At 39.7% G+C, this 25,767-nt stretch overlaps 3 protein-coding genes across 5 annotated transcripts; 1 reads left to right on the top strand and 2 right to left on the bottom strand.

Moving 5' to 3' along the window:
* Positions 1 to 551: 551 nt before the first annotated feature.
* On the top strand, positions 552 to 1,506 carry LOC135165214 (uncharacterized). Its single transcript, XM_064126300.1, has 2 exons — positions 552 to 738; positions 1,022 to 1,506. Exons 1-2 carry the CDS (start codon positions 559 to 561, stop codon positions 1,271 to 1,273), a joined length of 432 nt encoding a protein of 143 aa, XP_063982370.1. The 5' UTR covers positions 552 to 558; the 3' UTR covers positions 1,274 to 1,506.
* A 173-nt stretch (positions 1,507 to 1,679) lies between these two features.
* LOC135165210 (calcium and integrin-binding protein 1-like) lies at positions 1,680 to 4,580 on the bottom strand. The gene is made up of 5 exons (XM_064126295.1): positions 4,375 to 4,580; positions 4,101 to 4,203; positions 3,077 to 3,224; positions 2,548 to 2,672; positions 1,680 to 2,111 (listed from the first exon to the last, which is right to left on the bottom strand). Exons 1-5 carry the CDS (start codon positions 4,563 to 4,565, stop codon positions 2,001 to 2,003), a joined length of 678 nt encoding a protein of 225 aa, XP_063982365.1. The 5' UTR covers positions 4,566 to 4,580; the 3' UTR covers positions 1,680 to 2,000.
* A 3,804-nt stretch (positions 4,581 to 8,384) lies between these two features.
* LOC135165200 (uncharacterized) lies at positions 8,385 to 16,808 on the bottom strand. 3 transcript variants are annotated; one of them, XM_064126273.1, is made up of 8 exons: positions 16,655 to 16,793; positions 13,579 to 13,705; positions 11,793 to 11,938; positions 11,079 to 11,286; positions 10,671 to 11,004; positions 10,244 to 10,541; positions 9,345 to 9,894; positions 8,385 to 9,271 (listed from the first exon to the last, which is right to left on the bottom strand). In XM_064126273.1, exons 3-8 carry the CDS (start codon positions 11,901 to 11,903, stop codon positions 9,153 to 9,155), a joined length of 1,620 nt encoding a protein of 539 aa, XP_063982343.1. In that variant the 5' UTR covers positions 11,904 to 11,938; positions 13,579 to 13,705; positions 16,655 to 16,793; the 3' UTR covers positions 8,385 to 9,152. The 3 variants fall into 3 exon arrangements, with proteins under 3 accessions (XP_063982343.1, XP_063982344.1, XP_063982341.1); XM_064126274.1 differs by lacking the exon at positions 13,579 to 13,705 and having other exon boundaries at positions 16,667 to 16,808; XM_064126271.1 differs by lacking the exon at positions 13,579 to 13,705 and having other exon boundaries at positions 16,655 to 16,804.
* Between the last annotated feature and the right edge of the window lie 8,959 nt (positions 16,809 to 25,767).

Genomic DNA, 25,767 nt, shown 5'->3' with positions numbered 1-25,767 from the left:
AAATAAATATTTCAGCCAAGACTTCCAAAGCAAGACGACTGTTACGTTTCCGATGGGCTCGGTGGTTTCATGAAGATCGAGCAATTTCCTATGACAAGGCAACCCAGCAAATCAAATTCACCAAAGAAAGGATCTCTCAAACGCAAAGTTGACGACTCGAAGAATCGAAAGATCGATAGCTTTGTAGATCTGACATAATTCGCTCTATTTCCATGATCAAGATCGACTCACCTGATAAATAACTGTGATTATAAATCCCTAGAAATGACTAGTAGCATTGACTCACATAATATAATTTTAATCACAACTAATTATCGTCGGTGATCATTAATTCTCATTTGTCATTGCATTTCTTCATTCATGTCTACAAGATTTCATTCATCTCTGCATCATTCACTGACTTTCCACATGCGAACAATCAGTTTTTTACGCTCAGTGTACATTTTATATTAATTTTGCATGGTTCAATAAAATAAATGAAAATCATGTACTGATTTTTGTTTTTAATAAAAAATTCTTGGTATAGTTTCTTCATAAATTCGCACTGTTTGACGGAGCATGCAGCCTTTATCGACAGCCTTTGAGGAGAAATTCCTCAGGAATGCTGGAGGGACTTGTGATGTATTGTTGAAGGGAGCTAGCAGAGTATTGGAGTACAACACCCCATTCCTTCCTGAATCGCTGCGAATAACCAATTATGATTACGCTAAATCACGGGAATTTGATCATTTTAACAAGGTATTCACAATAAGGAAGCAAATTGACTTGATTAATCCTCAACTTTTGACTACGAAGCGAAATGAAGAATGTTCGACTGCCTTTCACCGTTCCGTATAAACTGCCATCAAAATTCACTGCGAGTTCCTTAAATTACTTATATTTACGACATAAACAAATACGAAGGCAGTGTGTTTCCTCCCTTTAACGATCGAAACATGTTCTGATATTTCAAAAACCCTGGTTGCACGCGCCACTAAATTTATGAAAAGAGTTTCGCAAAATATTGTAAATATGTTTTTAGGCAGTCCAATTGCATCGCGAGCAATATAGAAATGCAGACGGGACGATCCACCCCCTGAGGTACTTCCGGACACACGATACGGATGACCCGACGAAATCATACTTTTGCAAATACCCCGTGACCTACGTTAAATATAAAAACCCTCCTGTTCTGCCACGTACCTACAGCCGAGCAATAAAACTTCCCTCGCTTCCCGTGCGAAAAAATCCGAGGATTTACAATCCGGCTCCTTGTACTGCTTACAAATTTTGAAAGATAAGTCGTAAAGTATGCAATACATGCAGATGGATAATTAATGTTGAAGTCGTTGGCTATAGTAACAAATGTAAGCGCTGCTCCACACGAATCCCCTTTCGAATTGTCCATGAAAGCTTTATTCGTCTTTTGAAGGATTATCTCATCATGGAATATTTCACGTTTAATTCCCCATGTTGCATTCTAATAAAGTATAAATGCTGATGAATAGTTTACTTTAATAAAGAGCATTCAAAATGTCTACTTGATGTACACATTTTATTTTTTACGGCCTCTGTTCTGATGGTAGAAGATGGGAATTTAAAGTTGGAGTATAAAAAGCCTTGTGAGTTAAAGAAATGATACGAAACTGCGAAGGAAATTTTCTCCATAAAATTCTTGAAAAAATAAATAAAATCTATAATGCAATCAGTTTTTTATATATTTGTTTACGTCATAGAAATCTACCGCCAGCCAAGCCATGAGGATAAAAAGTAAAAATAAAAACAAAACATTTACGCAACGCTAGCGGTAAAAATTTTCCGACGAGTAATTTTCTGTGGAATTTTTTTCGAATTTTCCCTAAAATTCTTCTCGTAAATCAAATTTTGTCGCAGTCACTTGAATTTTTGACGTTTTAATAACTTTCAGAGATTGTTGAAAAAAATGACACAAAATTACTTCAATACTTGTGAATTACATTTCCAATATTTCCAAAAATTGATCAACAGACTTGAGCAATTGTTCAAGCATTGAGCCTGAAAGTATGTCCAAATTCCGGCATCCTAACAACGGTATGCACAAATTCCTGAAGTCCAACGCTGCCCGTCTGATCGAGATCCAATTCCTCGAGTACCTGCCGGAAACATAATATATGAAAAGTTTGTACCTAGGTGGAAAAGTTACCAACAGTACAATAGAGAGGAATGGACATATAATCGTGAGCAAATGCAGAAGAGGGGCACCAATTCACCGGGTGTACCAAAATCGTTGGTGAACAAGTACCTCCTATCCACGAGGGCCTCGCCATGGTTTACCCTGACGGAAACACCGGCACGAAGCCATTACGGCGTTTAAGACAATGGCATTATTGTTCCCACAGAGGCCATAAGCCGTAATAACTTCAATATATATTGAATGTGTGTGTACGATAGCTAAAGAAAGACCGTGAGTTGGGGGATGCTGGAGGGGGATGAGTACGGACAAAGTTTTTGGAGGGGTATACTTGTTGATAAATACCGACTGTTTGAACTTTGGTGGTTAATACCATGACTGATAAATTTATAAAATACCGCTTGTGCCACAAATTCAGCGCTATTTCTGTCTATTCGAATGCGGCCATTGTGGTCGAATCCTGTTATTCTCTCCACTGCCTCGATCAAGTCGTCTATTGACAGCTGATTGTCACCGTCGAAATCTGAAATTCATTGCAAAAAAATTCTGCATTTCCGACAAGTGCCAAAAAAACGAAGTTCAAAATTTTTTGATAAACTGAACTTTAGCGCACGTCTTTCACGTCGGAGGTTCGAGACTCGAGGGAAATATGTAAATTTATTTACATTATATTTCAACAGTTGTCTATGAACTCTCAAGACAGGGATGCTGCGTACGATTAAGGGGTTAAAAATTCAGTGAAATGCCAGATCTGTTAAATGGAAAATTTTAGTGGAATGATGGGATAAAAATTTCGGAATTTTCCCCGGCAAATTCAGATATAATTTGTAACAGTCTGGAGATGAGAAGTTTCAGTTTTGGAGGGTTGCAGCCCCCAAGTGGAGGGAGTATACGGTGGATAAATAGTTGAGACAATCGAAACAATACCGAATATGCGGAATGCCCAGCCAGCACGAACGTCCTCGGGACATTTATCAGATAATGCTGAACACAAATCCAACAAGTCCTCGAAGCTCATTCTTCCATCATTTTCGGATGAAAATACTTGAATAATTGATTCACGGAATGGATTGTGCTGAAACAAGAAGTCAACTATGCACTTACGTCCGATGAAAATCATTATTTTTTTTCCTATTAAATTTGTTGGAGGAATTTTCTCTTTTCCAAAGATAATGATAAAAAATATAATTCGATAAGTTTATAAAAATGCACTAATTCAGAGAGTGTAAATAAAATTGAATAGTGAGCTTGCGGATGGCAAGAAGTCGCTTTCTACGTGTTTCGCATTTTTGCGGATTATTTAGCCTTTAGAGGAACAAGAAAGTTAATTCGGGATCGCAAATTGTCGTCTAGTCCGAGCCTTTATTTAAGACCTCAGGCAAATGCGGTAAAAAGCAGTGCAGGTGTGTTTTTTGAGCATTTCTGGAACACTAAAGGCGTTCTGAATCCAATGCTATTCCCGAGAAAATTTACGATCTTTCTACAGCCTCAATAAACCCATTTATTTCATTCAAATGCACTTCATTCAGTCAAAATAAACCGTTTCCCCAGGTGTTAAACCCTTTCCTTCATGCTATTGAGAATAATCTAGAGATCCCTTTGTTGGAATGCTTTACAAAATATATTGCACCTATCGCCTGCGCAAAGAGAAAACTCGGTTAAAAATTACCATGAGAATAACAGTTAATTTAACTGGGCAAAATGGAATTGTAGATTGAAGCAAATGTATAAGATGTGCTTGAAAAAATTCCCAATTTATAACAATTTATGACGCTCGATATGGTGTGATAAAATCCTGGAAATTCAGTTCGCTCTTCGACTATTTAACTCGTTCAGTAATTTTTTTTCAACTTTTTTTTTAACCATCTAACAACATAAATCAGTATCACCAATAAACCGATTATCAAAATATCACTTCTCCGATCATTCGATAAATCCCCGGAAAACTTACCCGAAGTTGCGGAAGCACTTTGAGAATATCTTGAGCCGGCAATCGGTGGTTAAAGTTTTCAACCAGTTCACGGGGAGCCAAAGACTTGAAGAGCCTAAAAATACTGGAGAGGGGGAGAAAAAGGGGGAAAACAATGTGATGGTTTTCGTAACTCAGAGCAAACAATTCTCACTAATGCAACTGGCAAAGCTCTCCTCTTCAAAATTTTTTTTTTTCATCTCTTTCTCGCCGATACACCAGTATTTTTTACTATAAATCCACGTGAGATACTCACTGAAGTATTTCAGCTTTATTCAAGTACGTGAGGTGAGCGTACTCCTCCAGAATTTCACGAGTAATATCGGCTTTCTTCGAGTTTGAACTCCCCATCGCTGATGCATTCAAGAGACAGGCCGATACGATGAGAAAAATACCGTAATTGAGGTGGATTGATAGCAATTTTATCTCGTACTGATTATGACTCATAGAGACAGATAACAGGATGACTGTGATAGTTAAGGTGCACAGGTGGGATTTCGAGGGTGGGTGAAGTGGAGGGAGAGGACTGATATCGAAGTGAATCAATCGCTGAGCGCTAAATTTTCAAATTTTCAAGTAAATATTCAGATGCATATTTGAACGGTTTTTTAATATTATTTTTTAAACTATATATATACGCGTGGAGAGAAAAATTATTGAAAAATTACGTGACTGGTGCGCAATATGTCAGTCAAAACAATATTCGGTAAAAATGATGTAGCAGGTACGCATTTTTTTACTGAACATTCAGGAAAAAGTTCAAAACGTTCCAGAAAAAATATGAAATGTTCAGTGAAAAAAGGCGTAAATATTTGGTAATTTTTACTGAACACTATTTTGACTGGTAAAATACAGAATTTTTAAAGAATTTGTCTCTCGATGCACATATATGTATACAAACTATTTGAATATTTTCAAGCATTTCTTTTCTATACATAAATAATGCAGAGTGTTGCCAAGCTGGTGGCAAAAAATCAGTTCAAGTGGACTTGTCAATCGCCTCCGACTTTTTCATAGTTTTATGTATAAAAAAAATACGCGTGCAGGTACACATTGTGATGCAGTACATCTGCTATTGATCCTGACCCAATGGAAGACTGGATAATTTCACGAACTGCAGAATTTTGAGAATTCCATGCGAAATAACTGCTGATCGACAATCTACGGTATTTCAATAATCATTTTCGGTAAAAAAAAATATGAGTCTGAACTAATTGCTGTACATTCCAATCGATCTATTGAATATTGCTCCAAAAATTTAATTACTCTTCACGAGTTTACGGGGTACAGCGAATGTGTTCGGTTGAAAGTGAAATGCAATTTTCTTGGCGCAATGGGAGAAAAAAATGATGTTTACCGAGGAACTGTACTGCATAAATTGAGTAATGCGATAGAAAGTAAATTCCTAAAAGTCCTAAAAGTATACCAGTACACGTTATTTGACCCTTTAATAAAAATTACATAACAGTTGGTTAATTTATCTCGAACTGCTAGATATAAATTTAATCAAAAAATCATTATTGAGTATAGTTTGGTGGACACATTTTCATTATGTGAAAGTAACTAAACGATCATAAATAGTAACACTTTTTTTTTATTGCAAAAAGACCTCCAGAAAGGTCTATTGACAATAAAAACAACAGTGTTACTATTTCTCGTGTGAGGGATTAAATATTTTGATATTGAAATGAAATTCAACTCTCTCTGAGTCAATCTTTAATACAGATTCAATTTTAATTTCGTGTTAATACTATGGCAGTCGTACTTCGACCTCATTCCCTATATCTTTTTTCGGACTGATCTCATTCCGTTCATTTACATAGAACAATTTTTTTTTCACCTCTGCACGTGATAAATTCATTGTCCTATGAAGCAGCATAATGATCCCCCAAAATGATCTCCCAAGCACGAGAAATTAATTATTACTAGCTCTACGAAGGCAAGAAATGTCAATCCAGTTTGTCAATAAAATTACCATAATGCACCGTTGAAAACGGTAATGAACACATCAGACGTGTCATTTCGTGCGCTTCAATGTCACACCTAAAGCCAACCGGGCGAGGAACATCCACCCCAGGTACTGGCAGCCAAGAGTACAATCATCAGTACAAATGGGTTGGAAACTCGTTTAGGTGGCTCAGAGAAATGTAATTCAGTAGTATGATTTATCGAGTCAATAATATACCCATGGATAATATGCTCATTCCCTCCCCCTCCCTCACCCACTCCACCATTTGTGCGATATAATAACGGAAATGGAATTGCGTGGAGGGTGTGTGGAGGGCTGAAATCTTGTTGTCGAGAATTATTGACAGATGAAATCTATGATGAAGTGGAATAAGGCGATAAGTGTGTCCTAATAGACATCTCTCTGGAGAATGTGTCTGCAGGGATGATGGGGACATGAAATTCCCCTCATTAATTTCGGATTTATTGATATTTTGCATTGATAAATTTTATAAAAAATGGAGAATTATTTACATTCGAGCGAAAGGGTGAACCGCTCCCCCTTCGTATCGCATACCTTCTCCATCAATTATGGATAAGGAGAGGCTGGCATTAATTGTGGGTCCCAGTCAGCAGGAGTTCACAGGTCGTCTATGGCCCTCATAAAACCTGGGGGCACCTCTGGAAGACCTCCTGGTAAGGCCCACGACCCTTGTAGACCTCCATACAGGCCTTACAGTTGAAAAGAAAAATTGATTTCTGCGAAATCAATTTACCCACATGAGATTATTTATGAGCAACATTGGAATATTGATACGTCGATAGGTCCATCATGATAACGACCAAGGCTAACCGGAAAATAGGAACGGCAGAGGACATTTGATCATTCTAGTGACTGCTTATTGTAATGAACGTACTAGTGCAATTGCAGCCCCTATACATACAGAGAATAATCCCGGATGCGTTACGTGCATCAGACATTTGATGATGCATAGTTGCTGTTGACATGTCGGGATGTCAGAATCGTATGGCCCCTCTTGAGGCATCCTCACTACACCCCCCACAAGGGCGCCATTATACACAAGCCGAGGTCGATTCGACAATAACCAATGTTATAATGTTGGCAAAATCTGGTTTCATTGTTGACAGCTAAATTTTTTTACAAGATATAGGGATGTGTTCTACACTCGCTGCGCGATTCATTTTGTCATATTTCATAAAGATATATTCATTCATTTTTCAGTTTATTCATTGGCCCGAGGGGTGTATTTCATCCTCCCTGAAATTAAAATAGCTCAATCTAGCGAAATCAATTTTGAAAGATTCTTTCCTGCTCCGAGGGAACGCAGCAACTAAACTTTAAAGCAAAATTATATTCTCCTTGGAATTTAGTTAATTTCCTTGAGGTAAATTTGTGTCGCCCCATCTAATATTCACATGTAAGAGTTATAATTATCTTCTTACAGTTTTGAGGACCATAAATGAATATTTTTAGTAATTATATTACTGAAAAGTCCATACAAATGAATATTTCCTTCTCCAAACGTCTGTACTGATGAAAAATGAAGTAATTATTTTGCATAATTGAACGCTTTTCAGTAAAAAGAATGGTGAGTTGAAAAAAATTCAAATGAAGAGTGCAATTAAAAAAATGATACTATTACTTTTAAGAGCCAATTCTTTTTATGAAGGAATAATTGACTCATTTCACGAATAAAAGTCGGCGTAGCTACAGTATCGCACCCATAAATGAATTAAAAAAGCGTCCATACTGCTGCCGGAAAATCGGTCTTTCCCGGTTTTTAACGTTTAAATAATTCACTGTTCTGCCAATTTGATTTGTCAAGCTAGTGAACGCCGATCGTTCCTACGTCCCTCGGCCAATTGCGTTAGTCATTCGGAGGTGTTAAGCGCCAAAGGGCGGCTGTGGCGGGGGAGTGAGTGGGGGAGGGAGAGAGAGAGAGACAAAGATGGGCTGAACGTCAGTTCACGGATAGCCATTCAAACTCCATTGAATTTAAATTTCTCCGATACTGGGCACTAGATGTACTGGCCGCCTCCCTCAATCGCCACTCGTATAATTCGCTTGATCCGGTACGAACCGTAACACCAGTCGGTATTTTCCATTCCCCAATACCCCAATCACCAAGATAATACCCTCGATGTTTAAATGACGGTGTGAAGGGTAGTACTGTCTCTGTCGGGTTTATATTTACGAATTTATTGATTTAATTGATTAGGAGGTAAAGGAAGATGAGGGTCTTTGCGGGTAGACTGGAGATCGGGGGTGAATTGGGGAGGAAAATTTAAAAATAATCGTTTGGAACCGGCATTGCTTTATAAAGGCTTGTTTTAGTCATATAATGACAGATACAACCTATTGTAAACAAAGTTCATTATTTATTCATAATAATGAAATGTAAAAAAATGTTAATGGAATTTCATACCGATTATAATGAGTGAGGATTATTTTTTTCAATTTTTCCTCGTGCAGTTTCATTTGAAGATTGAATAAGGCTTTCATTCGGAAACAAAAACTGAAAATCTATAAAGCTGCAGAGCCCCATCGGGGCTAAATCTACTTTAACACTTCGTTGGTCGCGCAAAAGTGCAGCGCCGCATCAGCATAAATCGGTAACGATAAATTTGGAAGATCTCGGGAAATTCGGAAAAAGCCCCGAGTGATTTAGAGTATATACTTGAAGACGTTCCGTGTGATTTTTGACGCTCAGTTTTGACCTTCTTATCCGTTTAAGCTTAAAGTTGTCACTTTTTTACCTGCTTTGCGTATTTTTAGTGGGGGTTTCCATTGATAGTTTCTAGACACGTCCAAGTGATATCAAAATTTTTGTAATTTTTTGAGAGCTAAGAGAAGTAGAATTAGGAGAAAAAAATTCTGTCACATCTCTTCCTCATTGGTCCGCGTTTATATCGCGTAATTCAAAATCACCAGACACTAAGGGCGCGCGATGGCGCACTGATCCTGCTCTATTTGAATCTAGAGTGTCTATGCAGAAGGAAATTACTCATTGATCACTAAGGAGAACTACTGGGATGAACAAACACATGCACTTGTTCACTTGAGTTTTACAGCTTGGAAAGTAATTTTCGAAGTTCTCGACGTAGAATCTTGCCCCCTGGATTTTTCGGTATTGCTTCGATGAATCTGACACCACCCCGCAGATGTTTCTGAACCGATAATTGATCTGCAAGTGAGACATACAATTATTCGATGGCTTGTCTCTCCAATAATTAAATGAAAATGTCTGAAAAACGTACCGTTAACGAATTTACAGAGTTCCTCAGACGTAATTTTAGCCCCTTTCTTCCTAACAACAAATGCCAAAGGTATTTCTCCAGCAATGTCATCATTCCTCCCAACCACAGCGGCATCTTCCACCTGATCGTGTGACATCAGAAGATTCTCAATTTCCGCTGGTGCAATTTGAAATCCTTTATATTTGATGAGCTCCTTGAGTCGTCCAACGACAAACAGTTCGCCATCAGTATCGTAGTAACCAAGATCACCGCTGTGAAGCCAACCAGTGGAATCAATAGTTTCTGCTGTTGCTTGAGGGTCACCCTTGTATCCCATCATGACGTGATCACCCCCGAAGCATAGTTCACCAGTTTCGTTGGGGCCGAGACACTTCCCCGTTTCCGGATCAATGACTTTCATTTGAACTCCCGTTATAACAGGACCCAATGTATTAGGTTTTTTGGTAAAGCGATCAGACATATGCGTTATTATGGATGATTCTGTCATTCCGTACCCGTTTCTGATGACGATATTCTTATTCGGCATTCGTTGTCGAACAGCTTGTACTACCTGAGATTGAAATATCAACAGAGCGGACGTGAATAATTTTGATGGTAAGTTTACTTAAAGGGCGAATTTTGCGCGATTTAGTAAACAGACAAGGGATAGGAATTTTTATTTTTTACAAATGAAATAAATATCTATTGCAAATTTTGGCGCAAGAAAAAATGAAAATTGGGAAAAGCAGAGAACTGAACATACTACAAGAACTAAAATGTGACTAGACAAATATCTTCGATGTTCAAATTCTCATTTTTGACTCGAGATATTGCCCACACCTTTTTTTAAAGGATTTCCACAATTTTTTAAAACGTTTTCACGTAATTTCATCAACAACTAGTCCTTCGCCCCGGCTTACCTCGGCGGAGAGAGGCGCTGCTCCGGAGACAATTTCCTTCACAGAGCTCAAGTCGTAGGTGTCGACTATCGGATGCTTCGCCAGGAACCCCATGATGGGTGGCACTAGAGGGATCAACGTCACCCGGTATTTCTGGATTGCCTCGCAAAAGACTTTTGGCTCGAATGACTTCATCATGACTGCTATGGCATTGCTGTAAATCACGGTGAGCATCATGGCAAACCCATAACCGTGGAAAAGTGGGACTATGAACATGACCACTGGAATCCCATAGCTACTTGATACAAGGTCCACCAAACTGTAAAAAATGGATATCATCTTTTCATTATGTCCATATTGAAACGGTGTTATCAACGTTATCATCAGTGATGCAGTGAAAACGTAAAATATAAGAATGGAAAGAGACAAGAACTCGCTTATAACTCACAAGGTGCATCGATGAGCTGCCAGAATATTTTTATGGGATAGCATAACGCCCTTTGGCAGACCGGTAGTGCCGCTGGAGCAAAGAATAACGGCTTCCCTCGTAGACGATTCATCCACTACAACTGCCTGATAACGATGAGGATCAGGCCATTGCCTCTCCCCTGAAATCATTTCGCGTACTGTAACGATATCCTCTATCGGATTTTCCTCGTCCAGTTGAATTATCTTAAGCTCCCAAAGCAGTGTCGACGCAACTCGACGTATAGCTGCAGACGTCCTTCGTGATACGAAAATTATACGGGGTTTCGAGATCATAAGAGTGTGGTGAATCTCATCTAGAATCATCGAAATATACTTTTATAATGCCTTTAAAAATAATGTTACATTTTTTTAATCATTCATGACGTACTTTCGGCGTAGGCTGGATTGAAAGGAGCAACACAGTTACCAAGATACATTGCTGCACAAGCTGCAACGAACCAATTCAACTGGGTCTCACTTGATATTGCCACTACATCATGTGACTTCAATCCCCATTCTTCAAGGGCAACAGCTAGTCTCACACTTTTTTCTAATAAATCGTGACTTGTTTGAATCTTTCCGGTGTAGGCATCAACCTGATGGAAAATTTCGATTATGTTAATGTGCGATTAGTAATTAGTAGGGAGGGAGTGAGGGAAAGTGACTAGTGTTCACGTCTCTAACTATTTCAAACGATGATGGGGCAAAAGGATTCATCTCGTTCTCCTGGTTAAACCTTGACACTCGAGAGTGATCTGGAGGGACAAACAGTTGTCGAGGATTAAATGGGGGAGATCTTTTTTAACCTTTGGGTCTGTCTGCTAATTTCAAATTCAATATTTCAAAGGGATCAGGATTGTCAGGATTGTCAGGATTGTGTGTTGCTCTTATGAGTTAAATGGGTCTAGGAATCAGAAAGATTGAAAATTCATCTGAGCCAAATGACGATGATGACATCACTCATGTCTCTCGTTTAACCGTCAAGAGTTTTCACAATTTTGAACAACAACATTTATGATCTATGGATTATATAATTGTTGATAAACGGGAGAGACAGTTAGAGAAGCAAATGGATCAGATATTTTGATTGATTTCAAATTACCTGCACTATTCGCAGTGGACTCGTTTGAAGTTGCTGCAGGATTAATTGCCCAACACTGATATTGCTTAGCTCAGGCCCTGGAGGCCCTCGAATGATCCTCTCCTCTTCCATTATGGTGTCTCAGGATTGAACCAATGGAGGTTGAACTGTACGATACAACAATTGGCAAATGAAGATAACTGCTGACATGGAGCTTAAAAGTTACAGTTATCGATATTTTTTCTGGGCGTCAATCATACGGATAAATGATAACGTGAAGCTGATATTAAGAACCTTGAAGAAGGTCGCTATCACCACATGGTTGATAAATTCAAACCCGTTTAGCAATGAAACGTCAGAGTGATTGGCAATCTGTTATAAATTGTCAATCAATTTGTGGTTTTTTTCAGTGATTGTTGATTTTGTTGCATTTTAGCTGATTGATTCGTCCCAGCCTTATCAGGGTTGCAAATATTTCAAATGATTTCGTTCATAAAATCAGTGGATATCTCGGATGGTTCAAGAGTGTATGAAATACCGTGAATTTCAGGGATTGATGTATTCTATTAAATTTAATGAATATTCACTCTCGAAAGAGTGGAATAATTTACAAATGCCAATGTTAATTCTACATGAATACGTTTGCATCACGATGACGCACGTGTTTTTGGTATTAACTTACAGTGACTAATTAACAATTAAATATATGTAAAAATAAAAGAAAGTTTCAAACTGTCGGTGAAATTATATGATGTCAGAGAATAGAAGTTTTAATTGAAGAGAAAAAGTAGAATTTCTGTAATTATGTTGTGGTCAATTATGAATTGAGCGCTGTAGCGGTCAATTGACTCCATGAAAAAGAGGAACGAAAATTTGACGGATAGCGGAACGAGTGCTCGACAGACTTGAATGAATTCTTCATCCAATTGTCGAAGAAACTCATCTCATTTTCAACTATTTCAGATCTGAAATTTTGGAGACAATATGGAAAATCGAATCTCAATGCTAGTTTCAAACTCAAACGGCGCTCGAACATATGTGTACTTTCAAATTCGTGTGGACAATATTTGTGGAGTGAAATTGTCCGGAAAGTTCAAAGTTCATTTTTTTGTTTCGCGAAGTTACTCTTCAACTGAAACTTCTGTGACGCTTTTGGAGATGGATTTCGTGAACTGTCAGTGAAATCTACGAGATTCTTTTTCTGGTTATTGCCTCTCACGCTGATCATTCTGCGTCAATAGTAGAGTGATCCATGAACACGAATATCTCAGACTATTAAACCTTGCAAAAAAATAAATAAAATCTGTAAACGAAACGTCAGGACCGAAGAAAATTACAACATTATGCCCAAAAATTATTACAACTAATTATGAACGTATTTTTGAGCTTCGTGGATCGTAATTGGTGAATTTAGCTAGAAGAATGAAAGTTTGAATGTGAACTATTAGAAAAATTCAACTTGGAGACAATTATGATAATAATGTCTGCGAGCTGTTCATTCCCATTGAATTGTTGTTGCCCGATGCAGGTCAACCCCTCATTCAATCTATTTTGGCTACAATTCATGGTACGACAAATCGAAGGACACTTGGCCAATGGCAGGTGGATGGGATGCCAACCGAGGCATTGAGGACCTGGATGATTTGCCTCCTTTGGTCTAGTGTACAGTTTGGCATTGTCACGATTGTGATAGTGAATCGGTATGGGGTATAGAGAGGAGGGGAATGATTCAATGTGTTGGAGTAGAGACAAGTGCGCATGCCAGAGCTGATTGCAGCTTCCATACTAGAGCGCGCCAACTGCATACCTATGATTCTTGGTTTCATGAGATTCTCCACCTACGATACAGAACAGCGATCGCCGTTGGAGACATTTCTTGAATTATTTCTTACATCAACTGCTTAAAGGCCCTTGTCCAGCGGCCACTTCACCCCCTACATAATCAAGATTCTGGATTAATCAAGATTAATTAAATTTATAAAAAATTTCATCTCAAGAAATTGACAATTTCAACCCGAAAAATCTCAAGGACAACCGGCCCTTCAATTGGAGGAACGATAGATCGACGATCTCGATACATCGATTCATTTCCCACCTGGGCACCTTCAGATTTCCTCGAAAATTCATTATCTTATCACAATCTTCGCCCTCATGGAGTAAAATATATACTATAATATATTATATAACAATCTTCTATAGTAAATAACCGAAAAATATTACCTTATCACCTGAAAAATATTAGAACGACATTCAAATACTTTCTAACAACCCCCTTCCCATTATCAACAATACGAGCTCAAACTCTCAAGACACCAACTCCACGAAGGGCGTAAACCCTAAAGCATCGGATTTGGATATGAATACACGAGAATGTATAAAGGATAGGCTGAGGATTCCAGATACCATGTGACTTTATCTGGAATTCAGTACGACACACAGGTAGTCTGTTTACTTAAGATAATGGTGGGTGAGGCGTGGCTGGCAGTCGTGGCATGATGGTGAAGAGGAGGGGGGGAGGGAGAGGGTGGAAAATGGAACATCTAAAACAGAGGAGAAAAGGATGGATAGAAAATGGAGGGGGGTAAGTATATTTCACGACGGCAATGTCGAGTTGAAGGGGATGGAGCCGAAGGTTGCCGGAGAAGACGCTACGGGGGTGGGAGGGGTGAGCGAGTGATAAAAGAGAGCGAGAGAGGAACAAGACTAGGTGGAAATGCTGTGCGACGGGCGAAGGTGAGACGTCTGGCAAAGTGAGAGGGTGAAAAGGGGTGAGGGGGTTGCGAGGAGAAGGGGTGGATGGGAACGGGTTTGAGATTCTCTGCTCGGCAAGCTACAAGAACTTCATTTTCCGAACCATTACGCCCCGTTCCACTGCATCCTACACCCGGGAAAACCCCCCCTTTGTACCCCCCCCCCCAGTCCCCTCCCTCACGGAGGTGCCCACCACCTTAAATTAATTTATATCGAAATTTCAAATGACACTCATCGGGCCGTGCAATAAATAAAGCTGGGCTCCCTCTTCTACAGCCGTGCGGCATGAGAGCAGCGAAGCCTCCAGCTTTTCTATCCCCTAATGCATTGTAACATCATTCTCTCGGTGGGGGTTGTACCCTTTTAAGCGTTAATCGGTGCTTGTTGGTAAGTTGAAAAAATTGTTGTGAGAATTTTTATATTTTTCAGGGGTCTCTATGAGATTAACAATTTTTTTTCGCGTTTTTTGGTGGTTTATTGAAGTCGAGATTAGTTCAGATTTTGTAATAAAAAAAATTGTTTAAAGAATGTGGAGAATGTCCACATACTCCACATGTGTGTATATGTTATCCTAATCGATTGTATCGTAACGTATGAGACATTGTGATTTAATATTGCTCCCTTCCTCGAGCTTTTTCACTGCTAAATCTCGAAGGTGGCTTATCGCCTCAGTTGGAATGTCATTAATAATCGAGTGCTCATCAAAATGCATTATTTGACTCCGAGTCAGTTCTGTATTCCTCGGTTTTCTAAATAGCAAATTGATAAGATATGCAGACGAGACGTCATCAGTTGGATATAATGACAGCGTGATGTTGAAGAGTAATCGTAAAATGATGAAAACCAGAAAAGCTTTCTCTGGACAATGAAATAATATCAAATATGTGGTTTTTCGTACTAAACCGAACGAGACACTCTGTTTTAGGACATGACTAGTACCGAGCATTATGCGGTAAGAGCGCTAGTACAGTGTTGTTCATAAAGTATGCGGAGAAATTGTTTTGGAGGGCCTCCTCGCAAGCACTAAAGGAGTAGATGCCACCCGTTTACCGCACGCCAGGCACGTGCAGTTTCACATTCACATGGGGGGTAACATATACACGGAATTGGTTGCCAGTGACAAAACCAACGGCCATAACGTTTTGTTGGTGGACTTGCGGATCCACTTGGAGATGGTGGACAGGACAGGAGTAATCGTATTTCCCTCTGCAGATTTCATTATGTTATATTTTAAGAGAAAACTCGTACCACTGTTCAAGTTGACTTATCTCTGGCCTGTTTTTTCCTTCGATGCCTTCAAATGGAAGAGATGCAGACAAATTTTTGGAAAAATCCTCTTCATATGCCCTAAGGAAAATTTTCAATCGTAATATATATCTCTGATGCTCCAAAATAATCCCATATTTTCCTCAAGATTTCCTGTTTATTGAAAAGAGTGTGGGAAATTTTGAGGCTTAAGAATCCCGAGTGCGAAGTACTCATTAATTATTCACTAGTGTAATTGTAATTGCCAGGTGGAAATTTCCAGAATTTACCGCGGGAAATTTCAAGTTTTTTAATGGACAGGCCTTTCCGGAAATGGCCGACTAGCCCAGTGAAAGGCACCGACGAAGGTCGAGAGCCCAGATTTACATTAATGCGCGCCTGTTATCCAACTCGTTTTATACATTATTATTTAAATATCTAAACTTTAACTCCTGATATTCACTGTGAACTGCCCCTACACGGAAATAAATTTCAGGTAAAAATTCGACCTCCAGGGGCCGAAACGAGGGATAAGGGTTGGTTTTATTCCAAAAACCACCCTTCCAAGTACAATTCTTCCAACAAAACTTGACCCAAAAACCGGTTGATTCTCACTTCCTCCCATGTCCCGCCCTCAAGACGTCGAATTTTTATGCAAAATTAATTTCCGTGTGCTACGTTCAAATGTCAATGTCATTGTGAATGATTAAATTATCACATCCACGAGTGACATGCGCAGATGTCATCCTCTACGAAGATAATTGGCTATCGTCAACGAAACATTCTGCGCAGTTTTTCTATAAACAATTTTGTCAAGTGCAAACTCGATCAGACACTTGATGAGTCTCCGTAGGACTGAAAACAATGATTTTTAAAAGACTAATTACCTTTTTATTTACCTAAGAGGAGGACACTTAATCGTTTCACTGACACTTGTTGCTGACCTCTTTGCTGTCTCTCCATCGCGCACTCGCTTATATTGATGTCGTCTCCCTCTCCGAAACGCACATGTGTAATCCACGAGGAGTCTGCCGACATTATTTTCCTAGTGTGTGTCTAAACATATGTATAGGTATATACCAGTGGCCTGAGTGAGTGATGACAGATGCCGCTGATTGATACATCCAGGGTCCCAGCGGCTATTTCAAATACAATTTCACCCGGTGAAGAAACATTCTTCGAGTATTAAGATAAAATATTGGGTACAATGAAGGCGTGAGTCTGTTCCTTTGTTGTTTCCTGGCTTCTTGATTTCTCTGGAGTATGAAATATTCACTTTATACCTCAACTTCACCCGTTGACTTATCATACTGCAAATTCTCCAAGTGCCGTAACGCATATTCACACAAAGGCATTCCAAAGAAGGAGAGTACAGGCTTGCATTCCCAGCTTTCCCCCGGGGATAATTTTCAGTTTGAAGTATTTAATGCTGGTATTTCTTTTATCTTGAATATTCCTCGCCAATCGCTTGTTCAAGAGCCTCTCAAAGATGAAAATTCTCATCCATCCTCTTAAGACTGATATTTGAAAGTCGTTGCTTGTTAAGTAGGATTGGGGAAAGTCATTGGTGAATCACAGCTGACTGTTCACGGAGAAGCTTATGTGAAGTAATCGTATTAATCTTTGGGACTTAGGGTGCAGGGAGGAAGGTTTCTAGTCTATATTGAATTTATGTTGTGGAAATTGGTGCATATGCTTATCTATGTGAAGCAAGGGGTGGATTTCCATTAACTGGTTGGGGGTTTGTGCAGCTAAAGAAATGGGGGATAAAAAGAAGAAACTATTGTTGGTGTAGTAAATATTTTTCAAGTGTGTGGGAGCATTAAATTAAGTATATTGTTCATGGTACATTATAGAGTTGATTAGCAGATGTAGTAAATATTTTGTAAGTGGGAAAAATTACTGTGGCGGGCATTAGAATGGGGAGTAAAATGCTAGAATGTGTTTTACTTACTTACTTTGCTAAACCGATAAAGAAATTTGATTAGATGTCATAGTAATTTTTCTCAGGCCTGAAGTTCGGGTCGAGATTGTAACGCAGCCCAGTAATTTTGATCGCAATCACACTATAAAAATTATCAGATTTTTCTCTCCGCGTGGGAGTATTAAAATAACTTCATTCAAATAATTCTTTCCGTTCAGAATAATGTTTGTTCATTATAAAGTTGATTAACAAAATACTAGCTAAGACAAACGCAAACAAAATTGCATTGATTTTAATAAATAATCGATGGAAGACGTCAGTTGCGTTCTCCCCTACATTGCTAAGTCAACTGCCTCGATATCCAACTTGTCATGGAGATCATCACCGCTGTATTCATGAAAAACGCTGCACTACTCATCTGTTCAAATGAAAATCCTTGAGTTGCCAGAGGTATCCGACACCTCACGCTTGTTTATGGGACAGCTCGGGTGGTCCAGGCGAGCAGAGCCTTTTTGTTTCGACTCTAGGAAAAAGGTCTCTCATGACACCCCGGAAAAATTTTCCTCCACAGTAGTAATGTTCGTTCAGCTTTGACAAAAATCAATGAGTAAAATTATTCCTCATTAACACATCCTACCCTGCTTAATCCACCGAATATCTTGCAATGATTTTCCAAAATTGTTCGCCTCAGCTAAATTCACCTCACGCGTATATACGAATTTTCCAGAGTAAGTGCAATGCTCATAGTGAGCGTTCACGGTCGAGATGACTTTCACCGTTTTGGTATAGTGGTTGGTAGGTGGGTACAAATTAACGCCTAGGAATAGAGGAATTTGAGTATAGCGAGGGAAGTAAGTTGCCAGTAGTTTCTGGATGACCCAGAGTACTAGTGCTTAATAGTGGTGTGGGAGCGAGGGTGGTGGATTATTCTCCTCCTCCTCCTCCTCGTCCCTCCACCACCATCGGGCAGGCTCAACTGTAAGTTGGCTTTTGCTTTCCACGGATATATCTCTAATAACGAGACTTCTTTAAGGTCCAGGTGCTGGAAGTCTGAAGGGGCGCTGGGTGAGAAGTGAGTGGAGATGGTTTTGTAAAGGGGAGGGTGTCCAAGCAGTTGTACTGTAAATCCCCAAAGTTTGTAGGTTCTGCAGTACCACCGGCCAAGTTAGGAGACACGTGGGTCCTGTTTGGCCGAAGGCAAGTGCTGTGTGCCTGCAGCATCATCTATTCTCTATCACCACCTCCTTTGAACGTCTACAGTTGCAATGTTCCGTAGTGTGCGCCAGAAATTGGATCCTCGTCGGCAGAGGGTTGGCTTCCATTGGTCCAACCAAGTTACTCCAAATGTCTGGAGCGCATAATGAGGTATTGTTTATCTTACAAAGAACTTGATTTTTGTGCATCTTCGTAATTTAGGAGAAGGTCAAGATTCTGAAGAACCGCAGTATTTTTTTGCTGTGCAGCTGTACTGTACAAAATCAACTGGTCAACTGGTGGATACAATTAGAAATTCAGAATCCTAAACAGGTATTGTAACGAAAATTCGAAAGCTGCCAAATTCCCCATAATTACTTCCTTGACCATCTAAAGTTACAACATCACCTACTCTGAGGGAAATCTAATACTCATTTGCATAATTGTTGATGTTCGAGTAACCAAGTTGCTTCGAACTTCTACAGCAAGTTGATAATGAGCTATTGATTACACTATCTCAAACTTGTTTATGTAGTTTGATTTTCAGAATTTATGAGAATTCAGAACTTGTGAATTTCGAGACTACAGAGGTCTTATGTCTCGTCAAGCGTCGCTATCAACTAACTTAAACCTGAACCAACAGCTAAGTTCGAAAAAAGACAGTGCAAACTCAACGTGAAAGAAACCAAGTTAGTTATCACCACCTACAGCTGCATTATTCCATACTCTGATGAAGCAATTTAATCTGCCTTTGCATAATTGTTAATAATGGTACCCCCACGTTGTTCCGAATGTCTGGAATGAGTAGATAATGACCCATTGATACACTTGTTAATCCCCGACTATTTTTCTCCCTTAAAAATCTACGAGTAGCTCGAAAGTGTGAATGACTACATTAACTTTTTACCTCGCCAACACCAGAAATCAGTTGACTTGTAAACAAATCGAAACCTGAGCCCAAGAAAAGTGCATTGTAACATCAACGTGAAAGAAACCCAGTTACCTTACTTCTCTACTTATCCAAGAAGGGATAATTGAATACAACTTGATCGAGTCTCGCGTTTCCACCCCATTAAATCGGGCTTAAACTCCAAACGCAAAGAGGGGATGCGGAAGAATGAGAAAGAGAGAAGGACAGAGTGAAAAGACTCTCCCACCCCTTCAAGTGGAGTTGAACTGTGTGCCTCTTGCGTGGTATAGCAGAGAGAAATGTTTACTGCTGGCCCAGCTGGGGAGGGCAATCAGTACACTCATCCTCCGTGACTCTCCCTCTTTCTCCCTCCCTGTTTCATTTTCCCTCCTACCCTTCACTTTCGCACCATATAGCAGCAAAGCGAGGCCATACAGCCGTACAATGGAATAGCACTGGCAATAGCTCGCCCGATGTCGTTATATGGCTGAATTATTTCCTTACCGCTTCACAGTTCCCCCACGTCTCTCTTTCTCTCATGGCAATGGTATTCACCAAACCCTAGGGTACTTTACCCCTCCAGTCTGCGTTACTAACTTTACTTACTGCCTTTCCAAACCTGTATAGAACATTTATCCTCAGCTACTGGCTCATGTGCATGACTATATGTAAACATTAAATCTGATGATATGGGAAGCTTTCACCTTTCTCCAGTCCCCTATTTCATTTAATTTCAGTTGGATGCTAGAGCACTGGTGGTGAGATTCGCCAAGACTACTGCCATGTATCCTGCTCTTGGAGTAATTTCATGATCCTATTGATTGCTCATTTTGTTCTCCCAGAATTTCAATGGAAAAGCCATTTCCAAATGTCTCTGTTTGACCTCCAAATGACTGCCAGGAACTAAGACTCAAACTTTTACTGATATAAGGTAGTGAATTTCGAGGCTCCTTGATAGTTGGACAAACATTCCAAGTTTGAAGGAGTCAAGTTGCCGGGAAACCCAGGAGCTAGTTTCATACGCGGCTACTAGATGCACATCTGCCTGCGGCACAATTGACCCGAATCACTTGAATGAGGTCTCGAGTCGGAGGTGCTACCGCACTTACCATTTCACTGATTAGCTTTCCGAAAATTGTTATTAGTTGTATAATCGTCTAATCAGCCATTACACACTGCTTCCAGAATTATTCGGGGACGTGACCATGTGGCAATGATATTTATGGTTTGAGCGTTGCCAGTTTATCACACCAAAAATTCCATGACCTGTCTGGCCAGTGGATGATGGAAAATACGAAATTCCGTTGATACTCCCAAAATGCTGAGTCGGCTGAGCTCCAGCTGTCCATCTTCAATACAATTGATCATGTTAAAAGTATCTCGTATGGATGACAGAACGTGCCAGATGTACATCAGCATGAAACTAACAGCGAGAAGGAGACAGCGATATTCAAGGATTTCCCCTTCTGCGGACACGTACAGGAATTCGCTGTGTCCGCAGAGCAATGCGACGAATGGCCTCATACCAATGTTGAGTATAAACGCGTATATCCTAGGATCCACAGTTAACGGTTAGATATTCCGATCGCTTCTCATCCAATGACCCCTTATCTGAATAGAGGAATCAATGGATCCTTTCCATTTGGAATTCAAAACGTTTGCACCATCAATATACACTTCCGAAATAAATAGGCAATCATACCTGGTGGGGATCCATTGCAATTGTCAGTTTCTTTTGAGGCTCTTCATATTTTGCATTGTCTACATCCTGCAGCTGCATCACCTCATAATATGCTGAGGCAATCACCTGTTTACTGGTCCAATTGGTAGTGTCCTCGCTGTGGATAGAAACAATCCGGAAAAGGATCCACTGCAATCATCAACTTGTTTGAAAATCCTTCACCTATTTTATAACACGAAATAATGCCCGCCTATTACTGGATATGTATAAACAGACGGAAGATTGACTGTGACAATGGGATTTATGCTGCTAAGCCGATGATCGCTGGTACTTGGAGGGCAATCCCAATGGATTACTGCTGGGCCAACGATAATCCATGCCCAAATGCGCCCCCATGACAGCAAAGTCGAGAAGGGGCAAGGTGTTTCATGGATTCTAACATAGGATAATTCAATTAATCCAATTAATTAAGAACTATCATCTTATCAGATAACACGATTTATCTGAAAAAGAATCGATGAAACAGATTAGAGACACGTGCTCGTCTAGAATATCTCGTTCGTAATTCGAAGTAACCCGAGATGGGATTGAGTGGGACAGCTATATATCTAGACCAGGGATTAATGGTTTAGGATGAGACCTCCGAGGAGCTTTGGTGGATTGCTCGGAATCATGTAGAAGCATACAGCTACAGAGCCAAGGTTACCACCACCAATGATATTCCCAGTAAGAACAAGCTTCAACTCATGGCTACCAGATAATCCCAGATGGAATTTCAAGGCTTCAAGGGGCAACTGATTAGCCACTTCAATTTGATCGTCAAATGAGAGAGTTCACAAAAAAAAAGAGGAAAATCTCATCATGTTTTATCGAGAGTTTGTGAAGCCCAACAATCCTCAGGATGTCATGTGGAATAAGTTTCTCCTCATTATCTTAAACCTAAGGTATCTGTATCGTGTCTTAGATTGCGCTTCGGTGGATGGACGGATATTGTGATCCCTCGGGCACAACTAGCAACACGTGTGCGTTTACACGCTGACATTGTATTTTGTACGAGTGTTTGTGTGGATGGAATTGTAACATCATAGGGTGCCATATTACATGGGCTGCAGGGATGTTGGAGAAAGCAAATGACTGCATCGGTGAGAATGGAGAGAAACCCTTGCCAGAGACAACCAAACAGGATCTCCATTTCGAGTCTGAGTTAATTGCCTTGGTGATGCAGGATTAGCAAGGTCCTTCACTGAACATGCTGAGACTTGCCACTCAACTATTGCGCAACCCCTTGACTTTACGACTTCTTCACTTCCTCACTTCTGATAAGCCTGCCTAACGTTGAGGTCAAAAGTTGGATTTCATGATGGTAGTTTATTCTTCGCTTCCCTTACGAAGGATTCATTCACTCCAGTAGGAACCAGAAATACCAAGTTAATTCAGAGATTAATGAACATCTCAATAAATCTGGAAGTGATTGCTGTATTAGACGATTTGTCCAATTGAATCAGCCACAGCTTAATCACTTCAATTCATGGCATCACTACTGAAGATGATGGTCGAGCCATAAAGGGTGCTGGTAATAGACCATTGGGAGGGGAAAAGATACTGTCTTTGTTGTTATTTACCCTCTTGAGTCTGCCAATGAACCAATACAAGAGCCTGTGTTTCTTCTATCCTCCCTACGTTCTCTCAGTCTATCCAGGAGAAGTGGTGAGGGGGAGACGGTTGGCTTGACGTTGAAAGATGAAGCCCAGATTCTCTCGTATGCCGTCGTACTTCATCCGGTTTCACTGCTCCCTCTCTTTCTATTCCATTGGTGGGATACAGCAGCATTGGAACGCGCTGATAGATCCAATTTACAGAATGCTCTTTTCCTTTCTACTTTCAGTATTTATCAGAGACAATTTTTAACTCACTGAAAATGATTCTGAGGGGAAAAAATTAAATCTTCGAATGCTTCTTCACCAGCTGCTGTTACATTTCTCTCTAATTTGAGAAATATCATTTTTTGGTTTTAAATCCTCTATTGTATTCACTTTTTGTATGCACAGTAATTTCTAGTAGATCCTGCCTCATCTAGCCAACGTCACATTCGCTGCTATCGATCTGATAACACAATGCACTACATTTTTGTAGCAACAGGTCAGAAACATTTTTCTTATTCGTCGAATGGGAGTGGCTCACTTGAACCTGTCAAATATCGATGATTTATAATCGTTTAAGATAGTTAAACAACTTTCTTTTGCTAGTCGGCTGTGGATAGAAAGAAACCAATACCACGAGATGGATCGGTTGGTTCAAAACAGATGGTTCCAGAATTTTTATTATCAACTAAAATATGAATATATCAGACTCAGTATATCCTTCTTTAGTGCCAATTCTATCAAAATTCTTTGAAATACTCGACAAGTTTAAATATACTTAATTCTACTGCTCCTGAAGAAGTTGGACAGTGTTGTCTCTCTTCTTCTATTTTTCATACCCAAAATCACTCTGAGTAGTTGCTGTCGTAATTTTCGAATCCCCATCGATGTTGATGCTTTTGGTGGCTGTAACACTCGTCATAATCCCCTGTTTATTGATCTTATATTGCAACCTCAGATATTTTTATAGTAACAGGTCAGAAACATTCGCGCATTCGTCAAATAGGACTGACCCACTTGACCCTGTCAAGTATTGGTGATTTATAATCCTTTAGGAGAGTCAAACAACTTTCTTGCAGCAGCCAAATTTAGGTAGAAGGAAAGGAACTTCACGAGCTTGCGTACTTGGCTTACAGCAAAGGGTTCGAGCATTCTTATTATCAATTGAAACATGAAAGGTACTTGACCTGATCCAATGTGTGATATCTTCATGATAATTATATATATTTTTTTTTGACAGTCGACCTGTCTCAATTTGATTTATTTTAATGACCCCCAGCAAAAAGTAGTACCGTCCATCGGCAACTGTCCCCCAGTGGTTCAGGGTTGGGCATTAGAGGCAATGTGAGCCCATCTGGCCCGACGATTAATGGAAAACTTAATTATTGGTCGGTCCTGGTACTATAGCTGACGGAAGCTGCGGGAGCACGCGACTCCACTCTCGTCCACGTATATTGGTGAATTGTCCATGAAATAGTGATAGGTGGAGGAATGGGGGAGGGAGATTGGTGAGTGGGAGAAGATCAGAGTGTTTCTCTGGAGCTTTCGGTGAGCGTTGGTCACGGGGCTGTGGAGGGATATGGCAAGCAGAGCCTAAAGCGCGGGATGTACTTGACGTATTGCTCGAGTGATCGGATATCGATTAAGCCAATGCTTGGGAAGGGTTGTATACACCCACACAGGTAGCCTCGATGGGTCGTAACTTGCACACTCGATATGCCTACCAAACCCGTTCTGCTAATTACCTAGGCGAGGATTCATATCGATGTGCCTGGGATAACCCGCTTTGATAGTTGACCAGTATTGTTACCCTCTGCGGATGGATGTCCCATGATTGTTTATGCATGATTGGGCTATCAACGGTCGTCTGATATCAATCGCATATTCAAGAATGACGATAGAAAATTTTGCGGGTGAAATTATGGTGGGACGCGTGGACGAATTTTTCAAGACAATTGTTTGGGAAAAATTTGATGGAAATTAGAAATATTTACCTGCATTGGAATTACATTTTGAATGAATAATGGAAGTAATCGAAATAGTTGGACCCTTTGAAAGGCATTTTTCAAAATTAATGTGAAGAAATTTCGTAAAATTCTGAACAGATCTTTTTGTTAATGACAATAGATTATTTGTTAGGGGAGTTTATATTTCAAACTGTTTATCAAAAATTAATTTATGGTTTGATTGAATAAGTTATTGTACGATTTGTAGTTCTAATATTTTTATGGGTAGAAATTTTGAGAAATTTGGGGTGTGGGAGGTGCCTGAATGGGACCACTTTTAATTTGAGTCATCAGGCCCAGGGTGTCGTATTCCCTTTGTCACTTTAGTTAGGTTGAGGAAATGAACCGAGTGTGTAATACAAGAAGGAAAACGTTTATTCACCAGGTTAAATCATTAAAAATTACCCCATTTCCAATATTTGTAATTCGCAATTGATTAATCATCTTGGAAAATTGAATTTTCTATTTCTTGGGTGTGAAAAATCGACATCTCGAAATAATTAGACTTTGTTAGTTTCCCATTTATGTTACCTGTCAAGTTTGATCTCAAAACTGTTATATTGAGTTCAATTACCAGGAAAGATTCCAGCTCTATAAACTTATCTTATATAGCCTTGTTGAGCCCACGGTATATTAACTATTTGC

This window comes from Diachasmimorpha longicaudata, chromosome 8 (genome assembly GCF_034640455.1).
Source record: "Diachasmimorpha longicaudata isolate KC_UGA_2023 chromosome 8, iyDiaLong2, whole genome shotgun sequence".
NCBI lineage: Eukaryota > Metazoa > Arthropoda > Insecta > Hymenoptera > Braconidae > Diachasmimorpha > Diachasmimorpha longicaudata.
This window is presented reverse-complemented; position numbering and strand designations above follow the sequence as displayed.